Below are 26,159 nucleotides of genomic sequence, written 5' to 3' on the forward strand. Positions count from 1 at the left end.
AACGGGATCTTGATCAGATGGGCCAATGGGCTGAAAGGAGGCAGGTAGGGTTTAATTTAGATAGATGCGAGGTGCTGCATTTTGGGAACGCAGATCTTAGCAGGACTTGTTCATTTAATGGTAAGGTCCTAGGGGGTGTTGCTGAACAAAGAGACCTTGGAGTGCAGGTTCATAGCTGCTTGAAAGTGGAGTCGCAGGTAGATAGGATAGTGAAGAAGGCGTTTGGTATGCTTTCCTTTATTGGTCAGAGTATTGAGTACAGGAGTTGGGAGTCATGTTGCAGCTGTACAGGACATTGGTTAGGCCACTGTTGGAATATTGTGTGCAATTCTGGTCTCCTTCCTATTAGAAAGATGTTGTGAAACTTGAAAGGGTTCAGAAAAGATTTACAAGGATGTTGCCAGGGTTGGAGGATCTAAGCTACAGGGAGAGGCTGAATGTCCCTAGAGCGTCGAAGGCTGAGGGGTGACTGTATAGAGGTTTATAAAATCATGAGGGGAATGGATAGGATAAATAGTCAAAATGTCTGCCCTGGGATGCGGGAGTCTAGAAGTAGAGGGGAAAGATATAAAAGAGACCTAAGGGGCAACTTTTTCACACACACAGTGATGTGTGTATGGAATGAGCTGCCAGAGGATGTGGTGGAGGCTGGTACAATTGCAACATTTAAAAGGCATTTGGATGGGTATTTGAATAGGAAGGGTTTAGAGGGATATGGGCTGCGTGCTGGCAGTGGGACTATTCCAGGTTGGTAGGGATATCTGCTTGGCATGGATGAGTTGGACAGAAGGGTCTGTTTCCATGCTGTACATCTCTCTGACTCTATCTGCCTTCTTATCACACCCCTCCTTCCATTGGTAGTTTGACAAAGATACTTCGACATAGATGTCTATTCTCAGCAATACTCAGGTTCTCAATAGTAAGTCCAAATGACTATTTGTATTACCTATAAATAAAAGCTAATAGATATTTTAATGAATAATGCTTGATTTTTCTTACTTTCCAGATTGCTGTACCAACACGTAGCATGTTTTTCCAGTTTTTGCTATAACAGATACTGTTTTACATGAAGAAAACTAAATGGTAGCTTTACTTCTTTAGTCTCTGGTGTGGGTAAGATGGGACAAAGGAGTGTGAGCAGGGAAACACCAAGACTGGAGCAGAGAGGGTGAACTCTCCAAATATCTATGTTTCTTTTGAAAACTGGTGAAAAATCAATGTTGGGGAACAAGTACTGGTTTATTGTAAAAAGAGGCATGTTTCAAAACAAACACTTATGCTTACAAAAAAAAATTCCTCTTCATGCATCTATCTACTCCAGCTTATTAAAAGCTTCACCTTATTTTTCCAAAGTCATTTGTTCAGGTAATAATTTTATTGTGCTCAAGATGATGCATCGTTTCAAACATTAAACAGCTTGCACCCCACCTTAAAGAAAATTTCTCATTTTAAAAACTACATTAAGATGTTTCCGCACAGTAGAAATAAAAAAACTAAATTTGAGAATGTGCACTGAAAATTTAAATTTTGTATAAAATGGAAATTAAAAATTTTGAAGTATTTTTGTGTCCTCCAAACTTAGACTTCCTTATTCCACTGCATTTGGATCTCAAGAATTTCAGTATTTGTAGTGTAGTAAATACATTCCATGCAAGAACAGGCATCCTGTTGATTGGTCAAAGCATTATGCAGCAGCAGTGTACTCTAACCTCCTAAATGTTCTTACTTTAAAGCTTTTCTTTTAATAAAGTACAAAAGGATAATGCTGGACTACCATCCATGTACAAAGGTTATTAGTGTAAGATATACATAAACGTTTTTCACCCAATTATTAAAATTCTGAGCATGTATGCTGCAACCTTCTATGTTCTGGATTTTCAGGAATAATACTTCAAATGTGCGTTTTACCAATCAGGACTTGTTATAAAATAAATAGTCTTTTTCAGTTGGTTCATCTTTAGTCACTTGTGAAATTTTTGGTTATGCACAAAGGATTGGGCTGTCAGGAGCTAAAATCTAGTAAGCAATAATCAATACAAACCAAGTGATGACTCAACACTAACTCATAGTAGGTCACACCTTGTGCATTGATGACTGTACTGCTGCAGTATGTCAATTTCATCAGCATTCGCAATCAAAATAAAATGAAATGAACATAAAAATTGAAAAGCTTTAAAAATCAAGTAATCAAAAGGGCTTATGATGGGTAAGTAAATTTTAGAATCAGTGTGCAGCATAACTTATTACAAACCTACAATATTTGCCCCCACGTTACCACCACTTCAGCAATATTAAGCTGTGGTAATGTGAAAGCCAAAGCAGAAATAAAATGCTATGGCTTATTTAAAATATAATTTATAGAAAAACTACATGACCAATTTAGTTCCCTTTAGGTGCCGTATTCACAAATGTACAAACAGCAACACGATAACTTCAAATGTTACAATTTGACAACAAGTAGGTCATTTCACTGTGAATATATGCAAAACACGAACCGGCATATAAAGGCAGTGAACCAAACTGTTTGGAAACCTGATTTTATAAATATTGCTCACATAAACTGCAGAGAATTTTGTAGTGACAGCATTTCTTCATACAATTAAGTCCAAAGCAAATTAAAGTCACGTAGAGGAGAAGTATAACCTTTCTCCCCCGGCCCTGAGCTTCCAATCATGAATGGGATGAAGTTTCCAACAATGGTTTTCTCTTTCCAGTTGGTTTCAGCAGGTGTTGTCCAAACTATTAGAAAGAAAAAAGTATAAAATTTCATCATTAAGTCAATTCCAATATTCCATTCACAAAGCATTTTTAACCTTTAATTGGACCTTCAGAATAGAACAAATCAATAGATATAATAAGTGAAGGAATGAAGGCTGAGTGAGTGAGTTAGAAAGATGACTAATGGTTTGATTCTGAATTGAACTTGAAAATAGAATTGAAAAACAGAATAGGGCCCAGACATCTAAAACCAAAGGTGGGGAAATAGAGGAGGCGAATGTAATAAAGGTTAGAGTTAAAGGACTAAGAGGAGTGATAGAGATAGAAAGTTGAAAGCTAGCAGATATTGCAGCATTTTGAAAAATGCATTCTTTCTATAAAGTAAAGTAGAAGAGGACATCACAAAATAAAATGTACAAAATTTAAAGACATTACCTCAACTTCAGATCAGTAGCTTCATGTTTCTGAAACACTATTTGAAAAGAAATGAGTTTTGAAAAGCTGCAATAAATTTCCACTGACCTTTGGGGGTTCTGTGCTCGCCTGGAAGTCAGAGTCTGAAGGTCGATTTTCACTACAATGATCATTTTTGTAGTGATGTGCAAATTTGCGTTTCAAAGCTGCTGCTATTAAAGCTGTTGGATCTGCAGAACCTTGGTCTAGTTTTGGCTTTAAATTATCCACAGATCTGTAATGAAATTATTTTTGTTTTTAAATTCAAGTCACTTATAACTGCACTTTACAACACCAGTTGAAGCTACTTTCCATTTACATCAAATTTTATTTCCTTACCATCAATTTTCTAATCCATACCATAAAAGTAAATTTTACCACAAATGTTTTAACAAGCCTTATGCAACATATTCTAAAAAATTAGCTATTGTATTATTTTTACTGTTAAAAGACTTACATTGTCAAATACTACATCAAGAAATCTTTTTTGGGTTCATCTTCATTATCGCTTGTATTTTTGAATGTTCATTAATTTGAACTTACTTGCTACTGATAATAATATATGATTAGTCTGATTTAACATTGTTTCCTCTCCTTATCAGAAGGCGACGCACTGGCTAACCTTCAATCCCTCAATGTAGTTTGCGATTTCTCAGGAATATTGATAAATTGTGGTCTGCGTATTGGTTGGCCAATGGGCTCTAATTGAGAGTGTTATCGCCCTGAGAAATGATTCCAGAGAATGGCTCTCACCTGATCAAGTGCAACAGGTGAAATGTGTGCTCATGTTCTTTCTGTCCATTATGAACAGTCCTGTGTACTAATACATATACTTTACAGTACGTGAAAGCGCACCAAACTTCAAGCATGACTTGACAATCCTAAATCTTAATGCGCTCAGGTTTAATTAGCAAACCTAGACAATTGGAGAAATACATCTAATGTTGAATAGTATTTTGAACTTTGGAAGCAGGTGTTGCTGGCTGTGTACACAGTCACTAACTTGCTGGTTGCAAACACAAAACACGTTAATGATCTGGATGAAGGGACTGGGGACATTCTGGCGAAGTTCGCCAATGATACAAAGTTAGGTGGATAGGCAGGTAGTACTGAGGAAATGGGGAGGCTGCAGAAGGATCTAGACAGTTTGGGAGAGTGGTCCAGGAAATGGCTGATGGAATTCAACGTGAACAAATGCGAGGTCTTGCGCTTTGGCAAAAAGAATAAAAGCACAGACTGCTTTCTAAATGGTGAGAAAATACGTAAAGCCAAAGTACAAAGGGATCTGGGAGTGCTAGTGGAGGATTCTCTAAAGGTCAACATGCAGGTTGGGTCTGTGATTAAGAAAGCGAATGCAATGTTGTCACTTATCTCAAGGGGGTTGGAATATAAAAGCACCATTGTGCTACTGAGACTTTATAAAGCTCTGGTTAGGCCCCATTTGGAGTACTGTGTCCAGTTTTGGTCCCCACACCTCAGGAAGGACATACCGGCACTGGAGCGTGTCCAGCGGAGATTCACACGGATGATCCCTGGAATGGTAGGTCTAACATACAAGGAACGGCTGAGGATCCTGGGATTGTATTCACTGGAGTTTAGAAGATTAAAGGGAGATCTAATAGAAACTTACAAGATAATACACGGCTTGGAAAGGGTGGACGTTTGGAAATTGTTTCCATTAGGCGAGGAGACTAGGACCCGTGGACACAGCCTTAGAATTAGAGGGGGTAAATTCAGAACAGAAATGAGGAGACATTTCTTCAGCCAGAGAGTGGTGGGCCTGTGGAATTCATTGCCACAGAGTGCAGTGGAGGCTGGGACGCTAAATATCTTCCAGGCAGAGATTGATAGATTCTTGTTGTCTTGAGGAATTGAGGGCTACGGGGAGAATGCGGGTAAGTGGAATTGAAATGCCCATCAGCCATGATTGAATGGCGGAGTGGACTCGATGGGCCGAATGGCCTTACTTCCACTCCTATGTCTTATGGTCTTATATTAGTTTAGAGATTAAAAATCAAATTAGACTTCCTAAAATTGTATTGAAATACCAAGTTAGACACGATAGCAGGGATACAAAAGATAAACATTGCTGGTTTTATTACTTAGCCATGAATTTGATGGTTACAAAACAAAGCTAAAACAATCCATTCTTACTAAACAAGTGGCACATTCCCAACAAAATTGTGACAGCATACCTTTAAAATGCTCTCATAACCTGAATTGTTTGCACCTCAAAATTTTCAGATTCTCATTTTGATTTCCTAAAAGCTCGAAACAATTTTTCTCGTTTTGCTTTGTGCCACATCCTCAGTGTTTTTCATTTTCTTACAAGTAGTACCAAGTTCATTGTTCACAAAGGCCAACTCAATCCCTAGAATATCAGGAGTTTGTTTTATTTGCTATCCCAACTCCCTCACCTTCTCCTAACCAGTTGAAATAAAAAGCTAAACATTCTGGAAATGTTCAGCAAGTCAGCCAGCATCTGTGGAAAAATAACCGAATTATTCAGGTCTGGGAAGTGAGAAGTCTCTACGTTTCTTTCCATCGATGCTGCCTGACTGCCTGCTTGATATTGCCTATCTTTATAGTGCATACTTTTATATTTACAATAACTGTTTTATAAACAGTTACATGTTTCCAGTGTGACGATTCTGAAATAATTTTAAAACTTGACTAGAGATAAAGGATAACATAAGTGACAGTTACAAACTCCATTGTTAACATCTGAAGAGCCTTAGTGAATTGGTGAAAAAAAAAACTAGCTAAGAGTAAGGGAAGGATTCTTAAAAATACGTACTTCTTTACAGAGCGTAGCTTCACTTTATCAATGTCTTTTAAAACATCCAACATGTTTGGCAGAGTTGGCGGAGTATGACTAGTTGTAATCTGACTACTGTCAGCTTTCTTTCCTCTTCTTTCTTTGATGAGGTCAATCACAGATTGACTACGCTGGAAAGCAGGTGAGGGTGGTACAGGTGGGGGAGGTGGTGGGGGAGGTGTGGGAGCAGCACAAGGAGGAACAGCACCAGGTATCACTGAACCAGAGGGAATAAAGAAAAACAACAGAAATTTCAGTCATGAATATTTTAGAGACTTATTCACAAAGATGCACTAGAATTGCATAAACAATCGCCATGGTAAATTCTCCATCACATCTACAAAATACATTCTCTACATGTTTATTCAACAAAATGGTGAAGTATTACATCACGGTTCTATTTCTTATTAGTTATATGGTAAAATTCAATAACTTTATAAAAGGCCATAGCTTATGAACTGTTTTGTAAAATAAGATGAGAATGAAATGAGAAAGGAGAAATCAGAATATGGAGTCTGGGCGGCATCAGATTGTCTTTTCATCACCGGACCCCAGGTGCACATCCAACTAGGTAGCTGGGAGAAAAACCCTTCCCACTTCACAGGCATCTCACATGAAAATAAATCATTAGTATCAATCTAGTTTCTGGATGACTGACCCATAACACAAAATTGCCTGAAAATTCAACATTAAATGGGCAATTTTAGTAAATAAGGATACAATCTGTTCACAAAATGGAAGATATCAGAATGGAGCAGTAATAATTGCAACTAATATAGGCTTAACCTTTGTTCCATCAACCCATGAATGGTACCAACTTTTAGCTGCACATGTAGTACCCAGAAGGGTACTAATATCCTGGGTGGGAAATTTGCTGGTGCTATTTGGGTAGGTTTAAACTAGCTCAGCAGGGGGATGGAAACCCGAGGTGTAGTTCCAGTGCACAGGAGGATGAGAGTAGGGAGGAAAGGGACACGGTTTCATGCTCAAAGGAGCAAGATGTTTTGAAGTGTGTCTACTTCAATGCCAGAAGTATCTAAAAAAAGTGAGCTTGCAACATGGATAGGTACTTGGGACTTTGATGTTGTGGCCACTTTGAAGACATGGATAGAGCAGGATCAGGAATGGATGTTGCAGGTTCCAGGGTTTAGATCTTTCATTAAGATCAGGGAAGGTGGTAAAAGAGGGGGAGGCATGGCCTTGTTAGTTAAGGACAGTATAACGGTGGCTCCAAGAACTTTTGACGAGGACTCGTCTACTGAGGTAGTATGGGCTGAGGTTAGAAACAGGAGAGGAGAGGTCAGACTGCTTGGAGTTTTTATAGGCCTCCGCAGAGTTCCAGGGAGGTGGAGGAGAAGATTGGCAAAATGATTCTGGGTAGGAGTGAAAGGAACAGGGTGGTCATTATGGGGGACTTTAACTTCCTCAACATTGACTGGAAATGCTAGTACGTTGGATGGATCAGTATTTGTCCAATGTGTACAGGAGGGTTTCCTGACACAGTATGTCGAAGGGCCGACAAGAGGGGAGGCCACATTGGATCTGGTACTTGATAATGAACCAGGCCCTTTAGATTACAAGGGTAGGAATAGGGCCAGTCAAAGACAGAAGTGGGAAGTTGTGTGTGGACCTTGTGGAGATTGGAGGGGTGCTAAATGAATATTTCTCATCTGTTTTCACTCAGGAAAAGGAGAATATTGTAGAGGAGAAGAATAAGATATGAGATATTAGACTAGAAAGGATTGAGATTAGTAAGGAAAGATGTTATCAATTCTAGGAGTGAAAGTAGACAAGTTCCCTGGGCCAGATAGGATTTATCAGAGGATTCTCTGGGAAGCTAGGGAGGAGGCGTTGGAGCCTTTGATCTTTGGGTCGTCATTCTCTACAGGTTTAGAACCAGCGGACTGGAGTATTGCAAATGTTGTGCCTTTGTTCAAGAAGGGCAGCAGAGATGACTCAGGTAATTATAGACCAGTGAGCCTTACATCTGTTGTGAGAAAAGTTTTGGAAAGGATTATAAGAGGTAAGATTTATAAGACCATAAGACATAGGAGCGGAAGTAAGGCCATTCGGCCCATCGAGACCACTCTGCCATTCAATCATGGCTGATGGGCATTTCAATTCCACTTACCCGCATTCTCCCCGTAGCCCTCAATTCCTCGAGACAACAAGAATCTATCAATCTCTGCCTGGAAGACATTTAGCGTCCCGGCCTCCACTGCACTCTGTGGCAATGAATTCCACAGGCCCACCACTCTCTGGCTGAAGAAATGTCTCCTCATTTCTGTTCTGAATTTACCCCCTCTAATTCTAAGGCTGTGTCCATGGGTCCTAGTCTCCTCACCTAACAGAAACAATTTCCTAGCGTCCACCCTTTCCAAGCCATGAATTATCTTGTACGTCTCTATTAAGTCTCCCCTTAATCTTCTAAACTCCAGTGAGTACAATCCCAGGATCCTCAGCCGTTCCTCGTATGTTAGACCTACCATTCCAGGGATCATCCGTGTGAATCTCCGCTGGACACGTTCCAGTGCCAGTATGTCCTTCCTGAGGTGTGGGGACCAAAACTGGACACAGTACTCCAAATGGGGCCTAACCAGAGCTTTATAAAGTCTCAGTAGCACAATGGTGCTTTTATATTCCAACCCTCTTGAGATAAGTGACAACATTGCATTCGCTTTCTTAATCACGGACTCAACCTGCATGTTGACCTTTAGAGAATCCTCCACTAGCACTCCCAGATCCCTTTGTACTTTGGCTTTACGAATTTTCTCACCGTTTAGAAAGCAGTCTGTGCTTTTATTCTTTTTTCCAAAGCGCAAGACCTCGCATTTGTTCACGGTGAATTCCATCAGCCATTTCCTGGACCACTCTCCCAAACTGTCTAGATCCTTCTGCAGCCTCCCCACTTCCTCAGTACTACCTGCCTGTCCACCTAACTTCGTATCATCTGCAAACTTTGCTAGAATGCCCCCAGTCCCTTCATCCAGATCATTAATATATAACGCGAACAGCTGTGGCCCCAACACTGAACCCTGCAGGACACCGCTCGTCACTGGCTGCCATTCGAAAAAGAACCTTTTATCCCAACTCTCTGCCTTTTGTCAGACAGCCAATCCTCAATCCATCCCAGTATCTCACCTCGAACACCATGGGCCCTCACCTTGCTCAGCAGCCTCCCGTGTGGCACCTTATCAAAGGCCTTTTGGAAGTCGAGATAGACCACATCCACTGAGTTTCCCTGGTCTAACCTACTTGTCACCTCCTCATGTTGACTTGTTCTAATCTGACCCTGCTCTTCCAAGAATCCTTAATGATGGATTCTAGAATTTTACCAACAACCGAGGTTAGGCTAATTGGCCTATAATTTTCCATCTTTTGTCTTGATCCTTTCTTGAACAATGGGTTTACAACAGCAATCTTCCAATCATCCAGGACTTTCCCTGACTCCAGTGACTCTTGAAAGATCTCAACCAATGCCTCCGCTATTTCCTTAGCCACCTCTCTCAGAACTCTAGGATGTATCCCATCGGGGCCAGGAGATTTATCAATTTTAAGACTTTTTAGCTTTTCTAGCACTTTCTCTTTTGTAATGGCAACCATACTTAACTCAGCCCCCTGACTCCCGTTAATTGTTGGGATATTACTCATGTCTTCCACTGTGAAAACTGATGCAATATAATCATCTAGCAAGCAAAAATTTGATTGCAGATAGTCAACATGGTTTTGTCAAGGGCATGTCAAGTCTCATAAACCTCAAGTGTTTTTGGAGAAGGTGACCAAGCATGTAGATGAGGATAGGGCAGTTGACGTGGTATACATGGACTTCAGTAAGGCCTTTGATAAGGTTCCACATGGTAGACCATTGGAGAGAATGCAGAGGCATGGGATTAAGGGTGATTTAGCAGTTTGGATTAGAAACTGGCTTTCTGCAAGGAGTGGTGGTTGATGGAATATATTCAGCCTGGAGTCTGGTTACTAGTGGTGTGCCACAAGGATCTGTTTTGGGACCACTGCTGTTTGTCACTTATTTATAAATGACTTAGACGCAGGCATAGGTGGATGGGTTAATAAGTTTTCAGATGACACTAAAGTCGGTGGAGTGGTGGATAGTGTGGTAGAATATTGCAGGTTGCAGGGTGACTTGAATAAATACAGAATTGGGCTGAGAGGTGACAAATAGATTTCAATGCAGATAAATGTGAGGTGATTCACTTTGGGAAGAGTAACAGGAAGGCAGAGTACTGGGTCAATGGAAAGATTCTTGATAGTGTGTATCTGTAGAGGAATCTTGGAGTCCATGTACATAGATGCCTAAAAGTTGCCACCCAGGTTGATAGTGCTATTAAGGCGGCATACGGTGGGATGGAGTTCTGGAGCCATAATATCATGCTGCAACCATACAAAACACTAGTGCAGCCGCACTTGGAATATTGTGTACACTTCTGGTCACCCCATTACAGGAAGGATGTAGAAACATTGGAAAAGGTGCAGAGGAGATTTACCAGGATGTTGCCTGATCCAGACTAAGAGGGGATTTGATAAGAGACATACAAGATGATCAGAGGATTAGATAGGGTGGACAGTGAAAGTCTTTTTCCTTGGATGATGACATCAGCTTGTACGAGGCATAGCTACAAATTGAGGCGTGATAGATTTAAAACGGGTGTCAGAGGCGTAAGGGCGTGGAATGCTTTACCTGCCAATGTAGTCTACTCAGCAACATTAGTGAGATTTAAACAATCCTTGGATAAGCACATGGGTGATGATGGGATAGTATAGGGGGATGGGCTTAGATTAGTTCATAAGTCGGTGCAACATTGAGGGCCGATGGGCCTGTTCTGCGCTGTAGTGTTCTAAAATAGAATAAAAAATGTCCTATGGCCTGAACAATGTCATCTTTGCCCTGCAGGTTATTGTAAGTGCCAGATAAAAAATGGTGCGACAATATGGAGAGAATGAAATGAACTAATCAGTTTGATGGATTGTATCATATTAACACAAGGTTTGACTGTGAAAATGCAAAGTGGAATAGGGAATTCAATGTCAAATCAGGTACAGAAAAAGAAATACAGCCAATCTGCCAAACTTGCAGATGACACAAAGGCAGAGGTAAAAATAATTTGTGAAGAGGACATAAGGAGGCTACAAAGGGACATCGGTAGATTCGGTAAGTGGGCAGAGTTCTGGCAAATGATATATAATGCTTGAAAATTGTTGAAATTGCTCATTTTGACTGGAAGAATAAAAAGCATATCCAGATAGTGAAAGACTGAAAGATCAAAAGCTGAGGGATCTGGGTGTCCTACTGCAAAAAGATAGATAGCAAAGCAACAATTCAATATCAGAATATGAACAAACAATCCCCAAAGTCTGTCCCAACAAAATAACTTGCAACCTTTAGAATTGGCATGAGTAGGTACACATATGTACAAGTGGGTACTGTTTGAAACAATGATTTAATTGAATATTGTGTATACCTGCCGCAGGACTTCTTTGTTCTTGTATAGTTACAATCATTGCAATCTGTTCTCGTAACTTAGCAAGCTCATTCTCCAATACATGGATTTTTTCTAGTGCTGCGTCACTGGCCATTGTGGGAGTTGCAGATTCCTTTTTACAATTCCTTAAATTTGGTAAAGACGTTTGCCTGCTAATAGGCCTTGCACAAGATGAACCCTCATGTTCAGAATCTTCACCACCTTCCAGTGGAATTTCTGATCTGTGAACACAAAAAAAAATTGCAAGGAAGAAATGCTGGCAACCTAACTAGAGTTTTTAAAAAGGAAATTTAAACATGGACAATGTCCCGTACAATTAAATGGTCATAAAGCTACTTATTGCTTTACAATTTCAATTCTTAGGCAGTATTGTTCACTGGCATTGTAAAAAATAATCTGTATATTAAAAGATTCAAGTATTTAAAACATTACCTTGGGTTTGAGAGATGTAATTTTTATTATACTGACTATTTGAACAAAGTGTATAGTTATGTTTGACTGTTTCTGCTATAAATTTGGTAAAATAACTTGTTTCTAGGAGACACAGGATGGCTGGTTCATGCTTCAAAAAGGAACTTAGTTAAAATAACAGTTTACAGCAACTGCTGAAAGAAGAATGTACTGGTTTTCGTCAGGCTTACAGGCTGAAAGTGGATTTTACACGAGAGGACAGAGAGTGAGTTTGAGAGCTGCTAGCAACTGGATGGTTTCCCTTGTCTTAGAGTAATAGAGTCATAGAGATGTACAGCATGGAAACAGGCCCTTCAGTCGAACTTGCCCAGGCTGACCAGGTATCCTGACTCAATCTAGTCCCATTTACCAGCACTTGGTCCATATCCCTCAAAATCCTTCCTATTCATATACCCATCCAAATGCCTTTTAAGTGTGGTGATTGTACCAGCCTCCACCACACCTCCTGGTAGTTCATTCCGGGACGCACTACTTGTATGAAAAAGTTGCCCCCATAGGTCCCATCTAAAGTTTTCCCCTCTCACCCTAAACTTGTACCCTCTAGTTTTGGACTCTCCCAACTCAGGGAAAAGATCTTGTCTATTTATCTTATCCATGCCTCTCATGATTTTATAAACCACTAAAAAGGTCACCGCTCACCCTCCAACGCTCCAGGGAATATAGCCCCAGCCTATTCAGCCTCTCCCTAAAGCTCAAAATCCTCAAACTCTGGCAACATTCTTGAAAGGATTCAGAAAAGATTTACAAGTTTCACAACATCCTCCCCATAGGAGGAAGAACAGAAGTGCATACAATTTTCCAAAAGTGGCCTAATCAATGTCCTGCGCAGCCGCAATGTGACCTCTCAACTGCTGTACTCAATACTCTGACCAATAAAGGAAAGCATACCAAACACCTTCTTCACTATCCTATCTACCTGCGACTCCACTTTCAAGGAGATTTGAACCTGCACTCCAAGGTCTCGGTGTTCAGCAACACTCCCCAGACCCTTACCGTTAAGGTATCTAAGCCCTGCTAAGATTTGCTTTCCCAAAATGCAGCACCTCGCATTTATCTAAATTAAACTCCATCTGCCATTCCTCAGCCCATTGGCCCATCTGATCAAGATCCTGTTGCAATGTGAGGTAACCTTCTTCGTTGTCCACTACAGCTCCAATTTTGGTGTCATCTGCAATCTTACAAACTGTACTTCCAATGTTCATATCCAAATTATATATATAAATGATGAAAAGTAGTGGACCCAGCAGTGATCCTTGTGGCACACCACTGGTCACAGGCCTCAAAGTCTGAAAAGCAACCCTCTACCACAACCCCATCTACCATCTTCCTGGGACTTGTTCGTGGACTCAAGCTGTTCAGCTATCAGAGAACCAATCACAGAGTACAACACGGAAACATGCTGACCAGATAGCCCAACCTAATCAAACCCCACTTGCCAGCACTTGGCCCATATCTCTCTAAACCCTTCCTATTCATATACCCATCCAGATACCTTTTAAATGTTGCAATTGTGCCAGCCTCCACCACTCCCACTGGCAGCTCATTCCATACACTCACCACCTTCTGCGTGTAAGTGTTGCCCCTTAGGTCTCTTTTACATCTTTCCCCTCTCACCATAAACCTGTACCCTCTAGTTTTGGACTCTCCCAACTCAGGGAAAAAATCTTGTCCGTTTCTCCCATCCATGCCCCTCGTGATTTTATAAGCCTCTATAATGTCACCCCCTCAGCCTCCGACGCTCCAGGGAAAACAGCTCCAGCCTATTCAGCCTCTCCCTATAGTTCAAATCTTTCAACCCTGGCAACATCCTTGTTAGTCTTTTCTGAACCCTTTCAAGTTTCCCAACATCCTTCCAATAGGAAGGAGACCAGAAGTGCCCGCCATATTCCAAAAGTGGCCTCTCCAACGTAGTGTACAGCCACAACATAACTTTCCAACTCCTGTACTCAATGCTTTGACTGATAAAGGAAAGCACGGTAAATGCCGCAACATGACCTCCCACTCCTGTACTCAATACTCTGACCAATAAAGGAAAGCATACCAAACGCCTTCTTCACTACCCTATTTACCCGAGACTCCACTTTCAAGGAGCTATGAACCTGCACTCCACGGTCTCGTTGTTCAGCAACACTCCCTAGGGCCTTGCCATTTAAGTGTATAAGTCCTGTTAAGATTTGCTTTCCCAAAATGCAGCACCTTGCATTTATTTAATTAAACCCCGTCTGCTACTCAGCCCATTGGCCCATCTGATCCAGATCCTGTTGTAATCTGAGGTAACCTTTTTCGTGGTCTATTACACCCCCAATTTTGGTGTCATCTGCAAACTTACTAACTATACTTCCTATGCTTACATCCAAATCATTTATATAACATGACGAAAAGTAGTGGACCCAGCACCGATGCTTGTGGCAGTCCACTGGTCACAGGCCTCCAGTCTGAAAACCAACCCTCCACCACCACCCTCTGTCTTCTACCTCTGACCCACTTCTGTATCCAAATGGCGAGTTTTCCCTGTTTTCCATAAGATCTAACATTGCTAGTCAGTCTCCCATGGGAATCTTGTCGAACGCCTTACTGAAGTCCATATAGATCACATCTACTGCTCTGCCCTCATCAATCCTCTTTGTTACTTCTTCAAAAAACTCAATCAAGTTGTGAGACATGATTCCCCATGTACAAAGCCATGTTGACTATCCCTAATCAGTCCCTGCCTTTCCAAATACATATCCATCCTGTCCTTCAGGATTCCTTCCAACAACTTGCCCACCACCAACGTCAGGCTCACTGGTCTATAGCTCCCTGGCTTGTCCTTACCATTTAAATAGTGGCACCATGTTAGCCAACCTCCAGTCTTCCAGCACCTCACCTATGATGATCGATGATGCAAATACCTCAGCAAGGGGCCCAGCAATCATTTTCCTAGCTTCCCACAGAGTTCTAGAGTACACCTGATCAGGTCCCGGGGACTTATCCACAAACGAACCAGCTATTTGTTGCTCTGAAGTTAGTTTTGAAGCCGGTTGATAGAGATAGAGACAATAAAGTTTAAAGAGGTAATTCCAGAGCTTTAGCCCGAGAAAGCACAGCCACCAATGACAAAATGCTGGGAGAACTCATAAGACAGGAATGCGGATGTCTTGAAGAGTTGTAGAGCCAAGGACGTTTTTGAGATAAGCAGTAACAATGCAATGAAGAGATTTCAGGGTAGGGAAAGAATTTAAAACCTTTTGCAAATAATGACCACAGTAATGTCGGGTGATGGAATATGATGGGGAGTTCAACACCACCAGCAGAATCAAGGTTACAGCAAGAGGGAATGCTGGCAAGACAGCACTGAAATTGGTGAGTCTGGAGGCAATTGCAAATTTCTTATCCTCACAGATCATTTACAATACCGTTATCAAAACAGTACTAGAAAAGTTTAGGCAATAATTGACAAAAAGATTGTTTTGATGCTACATTTCAGCATTGTGGGCTATCCAACATTCTTGATAATTTTCCTAAAGCAGTACATAGCTCATAAAACCATTTACAACATACTCCAGATTTTAACAATAGAATGATGATAAAAAAATACCTCAGCTTGCTAAATGATTCCCCCTGGTCACACACAATCCAGCCTATGTCAGCCAGGGAAGCAACTGCACCATACTCTGACTCTGAAAAACTTCGATCTGCTTCGCCAAAGCCATGGAAAATCTATTAAAGATGTTTTAATAAGAAGATGATTATTCTCTGCTCACAGTGCCAAAATCCTTATCAGTTCTCTACGTTAACGTTTACTATCTGTAGTTTAAGGACAAATTGGCACAATGTTCAGAGTTTGAGACCATTCTTGGGAAGCTAGCTTAAAACATCTAATTACATTTAATGATCTGTTGAAGAATTCTACAGCTAATACCGTACACAATTCTTTGGTATATGCATGTGGATATGTTGTAATCAATAATTTTCAGTGGAAAATATTCTTCATTTGGAGGATTTTTGCCCACCCAAGCATATAGAAAAATAAAATCAGAAAGATGCTTATTCCTTTGATGTTATTAAGTAAAATCATTATGATCCTACTTCTAGATAGGAATACAATTGCTCAGGTAACTTAAATGCAATTTAAACTTTCACATTTTTAACTTATGCTCATACAGCAAGTTTGTAGAAAGTATAGTGTGTACAATGTCCCCATCTGATTTCCTCTAGGAACTAATGGTATTAACGATCTTGGGATGTACACACTGCTTCACTGCCATCAAATCTTGAAATACACTAGGTGTATTTGTAATAGCTCATCATTTGTAAAACCAATATATATATTGTGCATTTGTTGCACTTATGCCACCTTCATGTCACAGCCACTTAAAAGTAAAAATGAATAGCTAGCAGAATGGTTTGTACATATCCATGGTAACTGAAGCTGTAAGCTCCTTTCTGCTTCTGATGTCTCAGTAAGCACACTCAGGTCAATCTTAAAAAAAATTCCCAGACACATCATCATAATCATAATCATGAGGTCATTAATTAAGCCTGTCTCATTACACATTATTAGGTCTAGGATAGCCTGCTCTCTGGTTAGTTCCAGAATGTACTCATCAAATAAACTGTCTTGAAGACGCTATGAATTAATTTTCTGATGTACCTTTGCCAATCTAATTCTCCCAATCCACATGTAGATTAAAGTCACTCATGATTCTTGCAGTATATTTCATACATGTCCCACATAAATTCTTCCTGTATGCTCCATACTCCTGTAAAAGGGTCGATATCCTCCTCCCACATGGAACTTCTTGACTATTTCTTATCTGACAGTCAATTGGCTTAAGTTGGCTGAACTGCTGGTTTGCAATTCGGACTGATGCCAACCACGCAGGTTCAATTCATTGCAGTTTGAGGTCCCCCCTCCTTGAGCTCTTCCCTCTCTGGAGTTCTGGTGACCCTCAGGTTAGCTCTAATAACAGCAGCACTATGGTTGTTGGGGACAATGGTGATTTTATTTCTTGTCTCTACTAAAGCTGATCCTACATCCTAATCTTTCAAATTAAGCCCAATTAATGTCATTTGATTAACAACGCAACTCCACCAGCTTTCCCTACTCTGTTTTTTCAATACATGCAATGCACTTCCACATTCGGGTCTTAGTTGATAACCCTTCAACTGTCTTTGTAATACCCATCAGGTCATACATATTTACTTCCATCTGTGCTATCAATTCGTATTTTTGTTACAAATGTTTAAACTATTTTTTACAATCCCTGGCCTGATGTATGAATGCTAAAGAATATTTGTACATTCTGTACATTCCTGCCGAACCTTGGTAATTATTACCCAAATTGCTGCTCTGCTCTATCGTTTTGCTCTTATCCAATACTTTGCCATACAACCACTCACTTGAATCCTTTCCCCAACCTAGTTAGGTGTCAGATTTCTGGTCCCAGCACAACTTAGCTGCAGGACATCCCAATGGTACAGCCCCCATTTTCCAAAATACTGGGGTCAATGCATAAAGGAATCAAAACCCATTCCCCCAACACCAATCTTTGAGCTACAGATTAATCTTTGATCTTATTTACCCGAAGCCTAATTGCCTGTGATTCAATCAGGAATCCAGAGATAATTGCTAAAGATTAGCCTCTGGCTGCTGATAGCCTCTTTCCCTAGATCTACTCATGTTGTTGGTACTTATATGGTTCACCATCACTGGCTTCTCCCTTTTAGTCTAATTCATTTATAAATTTAAATTCCAGTTCAGAAGTGTATTATCAAAGCTATTGCTTCAGTTTAGATATTAAACTTGACGTCCTGCCTGCTAATTTAGATGCATTTAAAAGATTGTACTGCAATCTCTACCTGAAATAGAAAATTAATCAAATAGCCAGTTCATCTATTTGTATAGTCTTGTTATATTATTATGGTAGAGGTAGCTAGATTTGTAATGAACAAGGAGTTGGAACAGTTATTGGGGATAGACAGGAATATGGAGTAGTCAGATCAGTTACAATTTTAACAAATGACAGAGAAGGCTCAATGGACTGAGTAGCTTACTCTTGCTACCAATGCATGTTTGAATGTTTCAATTGTAAGTTTCTCTTGAGGTCAGAGATGTCCTGAACTCAGACTGGGTAGTTGGGTCAGGTAAGTTTGAGGAGCATAAACTGCCTCAAGAGGTCTGTGGCCATGCTGGCTAATCACTGAGTCGCATCAAAAACTAATTATAAAATTTCTAGGCTTTTGTATATAGGCAAGCCTTACATATGTAGCCCATATTAGAGACATCTGCACTGAATCCTTGTCAGCACAACTCAGTCCATGGTGACTCTGAATTTCCTGGGCAAGTACAGCATGTGACACCCAAACCTGTTACAGAAACCTGATACATAATACAGTTTTAAATCCAGATTTCTCTGATCTGAACTTTAGAGGATTCGGGCTATTACGTTTCATGCCTCAACTGGACGTATATAACCATGCATGCAACTCCAGAGCAAAATCTTTAGTAAACAATTATAGGCACTGACCTGTAGCAGGTACACTGCACAGTTTGATCAGAATGTGAATAGAACTATCAGGAAGAGAGAATAGAAAAAGGCTGGCAAATACAGAAAATAGTCAGACATTCAGATATCAGAGGACTTGTGTCAGGTTATTGATAAGCATTTTACAGTAATAATTTATATAATCTCAGAATGGTTACAAGCACACAAGGAGTCAAAGAGGGTGGTGCTGGAAAAGCACAGCCGGTCAGGTGGCAAAGAGCTTATGCTCAAAAAGTCGATTCTCCTGCTCCTTGGTGCCGCCTGACTGGCTGTCCTTCTCCAGCGCCACACTCTTCGATTCTGATCTCCAGCATATGCAGTTCTCACTTTCTCCCACAAGTACATAAGGAGTCTATGTGACCTGAAAAGTCTACCTGAAGGAACGATTCACCTAGCAACCTCCTCCCCCACTACAAAAGCCCTGCATATTCTTTATCAGAAGGTAGTAATTCAATTCTCTTAGCTCAGAAAAGTTTATACAAAAATCAAAAAATAAAGACTCGAGGAAGGATTCCAACGCTCATCACCTTAAAGTGATTCTAAGTGTTGATATTTCCTTATATCATTTACTGTAGGTGATTAACCAAGGAGAAACAAAGTTTAAAAACAGAACAATCAACTAAATGTCTAGATCACAAACTTCTTTTGGCTTCTTCAGCATCTTAGTTATTCTTGACAATTTGTGGTACAGCCAGTTCTAAAAATCAATTCAAAAAGTGACAGCTAAATACTAACCTTCAAACGCAATTAAAACATTCTTCACCCAAGCTACTCAGAGCAGGGTGATGAAGGTTAAATTTTAGATCTAAGTGAATTAGCAACAAAATAAACCAATCTCATTTAGTTCTACTATTTTTAGCGAGGATATGTGAAAGAAATAGACACTGCAACTTTAGTGAATAACATGACAGTTATGGATTTTTCAACCAATCTGTCAATTAATACCAAACTCAAGTTTATTTTATGTTCTGGGGAAGGTACCTTTACAATAAATATTAATAGAACCAGTTAGGACACTCAAAAGATAGAGACCAAAACAGGGAAACCATAAATAATATTGAATAAAAAGGTATATATTTAAGAATCTAAACTTTTAAGCAATTTTTCACTTCAAGGCTACCTACAACCCACAACTGAAAACATTCTATCCACTTTTATTAATTTGCAATATTCTAAACAAAATTTCTTTGCTTGACATTGAGACACCAAAACTATAGCACATTCACTTTTTTTTCTCCTATCACTATCAAGCAGAAGAAAATGTACCATATTTTGTTTCAGACTACAAGTCTCAATGAAATTAATAGTGCAATACACTGAGCCAACTTAGTTGTAACAAGGCAAGTTCTCAATTTTGACTTCCAGTAAGTTAACTAGCTCTCAAACCTTTTTGCTTGAAATATTTTCCAAATAGATTAGCAATCGTGATGTCACACCTAAGTTGTACTATGTACTACTAAGAAACTTCTACATGCAAAAAAGCTATTTTAATAATGTTAAGAAAACAAGTATTTAGTCAAAGATACATATGACATGTGGTGAGCCTGCTTTCTACTCCGGACTCTACTGTTGGTGTGCAATGCTCCTGTAAACTGCAGATAGGACAGCTGGACCCACTTGCAACTTGTGATTTGGATTTTACATCACTCCAAAGCTCAAAGTCTTTTCAGAGATCCATACTTGAGAAACACTAAGAACTAACCCGAACCAATAATGGAATTCATTTTTTCTCTTTTCAATCCAGATGACATGTTTAAGAAATAATGACGTGTGAATAACTGTCACATCTACATTTCTCCTCACCCAATTTTAATTGTAGCACAGGCATTTGTAAATCAGCACTGATACACAATTACTTCAAACCAAAGCTTTATACAGTACCCTAGAAAATTCTACAAAATAAAAATTGAGTCACTAATCAAGCCACAATGCTTCTGCGATATAGAATCAAATTTCTCTTCACTGTCCCCGAGAGAGGATTACTATCTAACTCCTAGTCATCTGTCAATATTGTCTTGAACCAGCTACATGAACTGTCAAACTAACTGCATTACTCAATATCAGTGTTTCTTCCCAATCACGGGTAAAACCAGCCACTACTGCAGTTTGCCACTATCACAACAAAAGAAGTTTGAAAAAAAAACTTTACAATTCTCATTTATCTTTGCATTAGCAATTATTCGTTTATTTACAACATTAAGGAAACTAATAAATATTCAAACAAGGTTTGTTACCGGTTTGAGTGTGTGGTGCTGGAAAAGCACAGCAGGTTGGGCAACATCCAAGGAGCAGGAGAATCGACATTTCGGGCCGAAGCCCTTCTTTCCTGACTCCTCAGATGCTGCCTGACCTGCTGTGCGTTTCCAGCACCACACACTCAACTCTGATCTCCAGCATCTGCAGACCTCACTGTCTTCCTTTGTTACAGGTTTGTCTTACCTGAAAGTGAACTCTTGGACATGGTTTAAGAGGGAGGCTAGAACCTATTCTGCGAATAATACTACGAGATGAACCATATGGCTTGTTTGACCAAAACGGCTGCAAATGGAAAAAAAACAATTAGAGAATAGATCTTACGAGAAGTCAACTTTCAGTTAGAAGTGAATGCCTGAATTACTGACAAATCACATGAGGAGGTTAAATTTTCCTTTAAGTTGTTTAATTTTGATTATCTACAATTCCAAAATGAATAAATGTAATTACAGGCAGTTTGGAACACCATGTAAAAATAAAGAATAACATGCATAAATTTAAAGCAAGCCTCTGTAATGGTGAGCAAGAAACCATCAACTGTTGTAGAACCACATCTGCTTCAGTGCCCCGTAAGGAAGGAAATCTGTCATATTTACATAGCCTGGCTCAAGCAAGCCGCTCAAGGGCACCAGGGATGGATAACAAATTCTGATCTTGGCAGTAATATCAATTCCATGAAAGAATAAATTTAAGAAAGGACTGAAATCCTGGATGAATACAAACAGTGTTGGAAATCACAGCAGATCAGACAGCATCCATGGAGAGCAAGCAAGCAATGTTTTGGAAGTCTCTACAGTAACTTCACTGAAGAGTCATCTGGACTCCAATGTTAGCTTGCTTTCCCTCCATGGATGCTGCCTGACCCACTGATTTCCAGCCTTTTTTGCTTTCAATACAGATTCCAGCATCTGCTGTAATTTGCTCCTGAAATCCTGGATCCTTAGTTCATGTTCAGACCTATGTATATAAATTTTGATTATCTGCATAATCTCAGAGGGAAATTATATTTTGAATTAAAAATATAAATCAGGAAGGAAATATTTAACTTACTGAATCCATGTCTATTCCAGCATATTCCAACATCATTCTAATCATCTGAACAAGGAATTAAAGCTGCGTCACAGCTTTGCAATCCACATTATTTAGGAGTCTAGAAGCTTTATGCATTGTTCAACTGAAAGATATAATATAATCAGACAGCTACATACAGTCAAAGGTAATTTAGAATAAAAATCATGAGACACGTTTTAATTGTTTTATTTTCAACCAAGAAAACAGTTCACCTTGGGACAAATAAGAGCTAAGATACTTTTTAAGCCAACAGCAGTTGAGCAAAAAACATTTATCAGAAGGTACTGTATTGCTTCTGTAACATCCTATTAAAATCTTTCTGCTTTGGGCCTTAAACCTCAATTAACACCATATACAAAGCTCAACTGCTTCAATGGTGCTCAAAATTTACTGTTCAAGAAGTAACCCCATTGTTCATTTGTGTAGTTATGTTATTGGCATTATATACAGTACATTAAAACAAAATGAGATTAAAGTGAAGCTCAGCCCCTAGTAAAGCTGTTCCAATACAGACATATAATTGACATCTATCCAACAATGTAGAAAGTTGCCGAGGTATGTCCAGCTCACAACAAGCAGGACAAAACCAACTCAGTCAATTACGGGCCCATCAGTCGCCTTTCGATAATTGGAGATGCAATGGAGAGTGTCATCAACATTCCATGAAGCAGCACTTTGAATAGGTTATTATTAAGCATTGATGCTTAGTTTGGGTTGTGTCAGGGTCACTCAGCTCCTCACCTCTTCAGAGATCTAAATCAGACATGGATAATAGAGCTAAATAGAACTGACTTTGCCACCAAGGCCACATTAAAACAAGTGTGACATCAAGCAACCCTAGCAAAACTGGAATCAATGAAGATTGGAGAAAACTGGTTAATGCTGTAACCTGTTGGAAATGAAGCATCTTACTTCAGGACATCACCATAGGAGCTCGTTGACAGAGAGTCCTAGACCCAAACATCTCTAACTCTTTTATCAACAACCTTCCCACCATCATAAAGTCAGAAATTGGAATGTTCGCTGGTGATTGCACAATGTTCACGACTCCTCAGACATTGAAGCAGTCCATGAGCAAATACAATAAGACCTGGACCTTATCAAAGTCTGGGCTGGCAAGTAGCATTTACATCACACAAATGCCACAATAGCAAGGCCATCGATAGCAAGACAGAATCGAACCATTTTCCCTTGACAGTCAATTACATCATCACTGAAACCCCAATGGGGCATTCCATTGACCAGATATTGAACAAGATAGCTTACTTGTATTATTGCCAGACTGTTAATCCAGAGACCCAGATAATGTTCTGGGGATCTGCGTTCAAATCCCTCCACAGCTGCTGGTGGAATTTGAATTCAACAGAAGTCTTGAATTAAGATTCTATTGATTGTTGATTGTCAGAAAAACTGATTTGGTTCAGTAATATCCTTTACGGACGGAAATTACCATCCTTACCTGGTCTGGCCTATGTGTGATTCCAGCTATGGTTCAGTCTTAACTGTCCTCTGAGTAATTATGAATGGGCAATAAATGCTGGCCTAGCCCAGCGATTCCCTCATCCCACGAATAATAACAAAAAAAGGCTAGCCAAATAATTACTCTGGCTACAAGAGTAGATCAGAAGCTAGGAATCCAGTAGTGAGAAACTGACGACCTGACTTCTCAAAGCCTGTCCACCATCTACAAATGAGAGGAGTTGGAATACTCCCCACCTGCCTGGGCAAGTACAGCTTCAATAACACTCAAGGAGCTTGACATGATCCAGAACAAAACAGCATTCTTGATTAGCACCACATTCACACAGATACACTCCCTCCACCACTGACGCTCAGTAGCAGCAGTGTATTTCATCTACACACTGCAAAACTTCACTAAGGCTCCTCAGACAACATCTTCCAAACCCATGACCATTACTACCACCTAGAAAGACAAGGACAGCTGATACATGAGAATACCACCACCTGCAAGATCTCCCCCCTCCTCCCCCCACAAGCCACTCCATCAAGACTCAAAAGAAAGATTGCCATTCCTTCAATGTCATTAGGTTAAAATCCTGGAGCTCCACGCCTAATAAGATTACTGGTTTACCTAGGCCCAATAGGTTGCAGCAGTTCAAGAGCACCTCATTCCTGATGAAAGGCTTATGCCCGAAATGTAGATTCTCCTGTTCCTGGGAAGCTGCCTGATCTGCTGTACTTTTCCAGCACCACACTCTCGAACACCAGCTGAAAACACAACGACAATCAGCAATAAATACCAGCCTAGACATCGATGCTCACAGCCCATGAGTGAATTAAAAAAGCTTAGTATGAAACCATCCTAACACTCAATTTAAATTAAAAAGGTATTCTATATTACTTTATATTTTTAAAATCTGCATTTCCATATTAAGGTTGCTTTGCTTTTTAAAGTCTATGCTCATGGATTTCAACTTCTGCTGCCTATGTTATATATTTATCAATTTTTAACACTATTTAATGTTCCGAATGATGAGTTCTAGATTGTGTCTAAACATAAATGTCATAGTTAGGGCTAGCTACAATGAAGATTTATAAGTGATGATGGTCACCTCATAAATCAGAGAACTAAACAATAACAAAGAGTGAACCTTGATTCATGCAATCCAAACAAAAAGGTACATTATAGCTAGCTGGATAAGCAATCAGATGCAAATCAGCAGGAGATTCAATTTCTTCCAGTCATATTCAAAGGGTGACTGGAGACAATGAATTTGCTTCAGTATAATGTATAAATTATTAATCTTCTCAAAGTATTCAGTAACAGAGAAAAGTAAACAAAAAAATTAACATGAACCCAAATCCCTCGGTGAACATAAAGGGATCTTAAATTTTGGAAGCCGATTTGCCTGATGATGCACGTCACACCCATTACATAGGTTTATTTTGTCAGTCATATAGCAGAGGCATCAACATACTCAATCCCAGCCTAATAGCCAAAGTACTGTTTGACATTCCAGACATTTGAAGCAATATAAAAAATTACTAAATGTGACAATCATGTTGATTTCATGGCTGTGCAAGCAAATACCAAGATGGTTGTGTGTTGGCAAGCAACACGTACAATAATGCTTATTGGACACAATTCAATATTAGAACGGCATTTTGATGACCATGAAGATACAGGGATCCTCTGAATTTTCAGATAATGTGATTGATGGTTCTGATAGCAAAAATAAAACAATGCAATGTGCAAAAATAACAGAGAGCCCCTCCTTCCCACTGCCAAGGACAGTATGCAAAAGGAATGGTTTCACATGATTGAATCAATCATTGGGGTCTGAGTCACACAGCCAGACTGGAGACTGTCTCAATTCTAGCGAACCCATTAATAACAGGCTTCGCTCTCCCTGGTGATCAGCAGGACCACATGTCAATTAGATATTCTCTGGTCCGGTCCAGTCCAATCGACTCAGGATCTGACCTTCCCCAAATCTCTCTAAAAGCCACTCCACTCTGGCCCCTACCCTGTCCACTCTCCAGCCCCAACAGTGACCATCTCTGGCCCCTGCCTGTGCACTGTGCTCGCTCTCTGGCTCTTGCGCTCTCCACTCTATGGCCCCGTCCTGTCCGCTGTGTCCACTCTCCGGCCCCTGTCCAAGGTGAGTCCACTGTCCAGCCCTTGTCCTGTCTGCTCTGTGTCCATTCTCCAGCCCCTGCTGTGTCCAGTCTCTGGCCCCTTGTGCTGTCTGCTCTGTGTCTACTCTCCAGCCCCTTGACCTGTCTGCTCTGTGATCCCTGCACTGCCCACTCTCTGGTCTCTGGTCTCTGTCCCTACCCCCACCACCCCCAGTCCCTACCCCCCAGTCCCCAGTCTCTGTCCCCACCACCCCCAATCCCTACTCCCCAGTCCATGTCCCCACCCCCCAGTCCCCAGTCTTTGTCCCCTGTCCCCACACCCCCAGTCCCCACCCTCCCAGTCTCTGTCTTTGTCCCCTGTCCCCACACCCCCCAGTCCCCATCCCCACCACCCTGTCCCTGTCCCCTGCCCCCACACCCCCAGTCTCTGGCCTCTGGCCTCTGTCCCCACCCCCCCCAGTCTCTGTCCCAGGCCCCACTCTCTGGCCCCAGTCCCTCTCCTCTCCCACCCCTGTCCCGGGGGGGGGGGGGGGGGCGGCCCTAACGGTCGTGGCCGCGTAGTGAATGTTTACCGCGAAAGGACAGCCTCAGCACCCCCCCGTCCCCGTCACTCACCGACCGCTTCTCCAAAACTAACACGAACAACAAAATAAAACCGGCTCGCGCCCGCGGAGCCCAACCGTCAGTGGTGGGAGGAGAGCGGGCAGTAAGACTCCATCTGATTGGCTGGCCCCCCCCAGCACGTGG

General features: G+C 40.7%; 1 protein-coding gene across 1 annotated transcript; it reads right to left on the reverse strand.

The window, feature by feature from the left end:
* Positions 1–1,220: 1,220 nt before the first annotated feature.
* mtfr1 (mitochondrial fission regulator 1) lies at positions 1,221–26,143 on the reverse strand. The gene is made up of 9 exons (XM_072571528.1): positions 26,028–26,143; positions 23,905–24,041; positions 21,792–21,915; positions 20,928–21,026; positions 15,539–15,660; positions 11,470–11,711; positions 5,969–6,206; positions 3,241–3,406; positions 1,221–2,739 (listed from the first exon to the last, which is right to left on the reverse strand). The coding sequence occupies exons 3-9, from the start codon at positions 21,834–21,836 to the stop codon at positions 2,671–2,673; spliced, it is 981 nt and encodes a 326-aa protein (XP_072427629.1). The 5' UTR covers positions 21,837–21,915; positions 23,905–24,041; positions 26,028–26,143; the 3' UTR covers positions 1,221–2,670.
* Positions 26,144–26,159: the final 16 nt, after the last annotated feature.

The sequence above is a fragment of the Chiloscyllium punctatum genome, chromosome 5, assembly GCF_047496795.1.
Source record: "Chiloscyllium punctatum isolate Juve2018m chromosome 5, sChiPun1.3, whole genome shotgun sequence".
Classification (NCBI taxonomy): domain Eukaryota; kingdom Metazoa; phylum Chordata; class Chondrichthyes; order Orectolobiformes; family Hemiscylliidae; genus Chiloscyllium; species Chiloscyllium punctatum.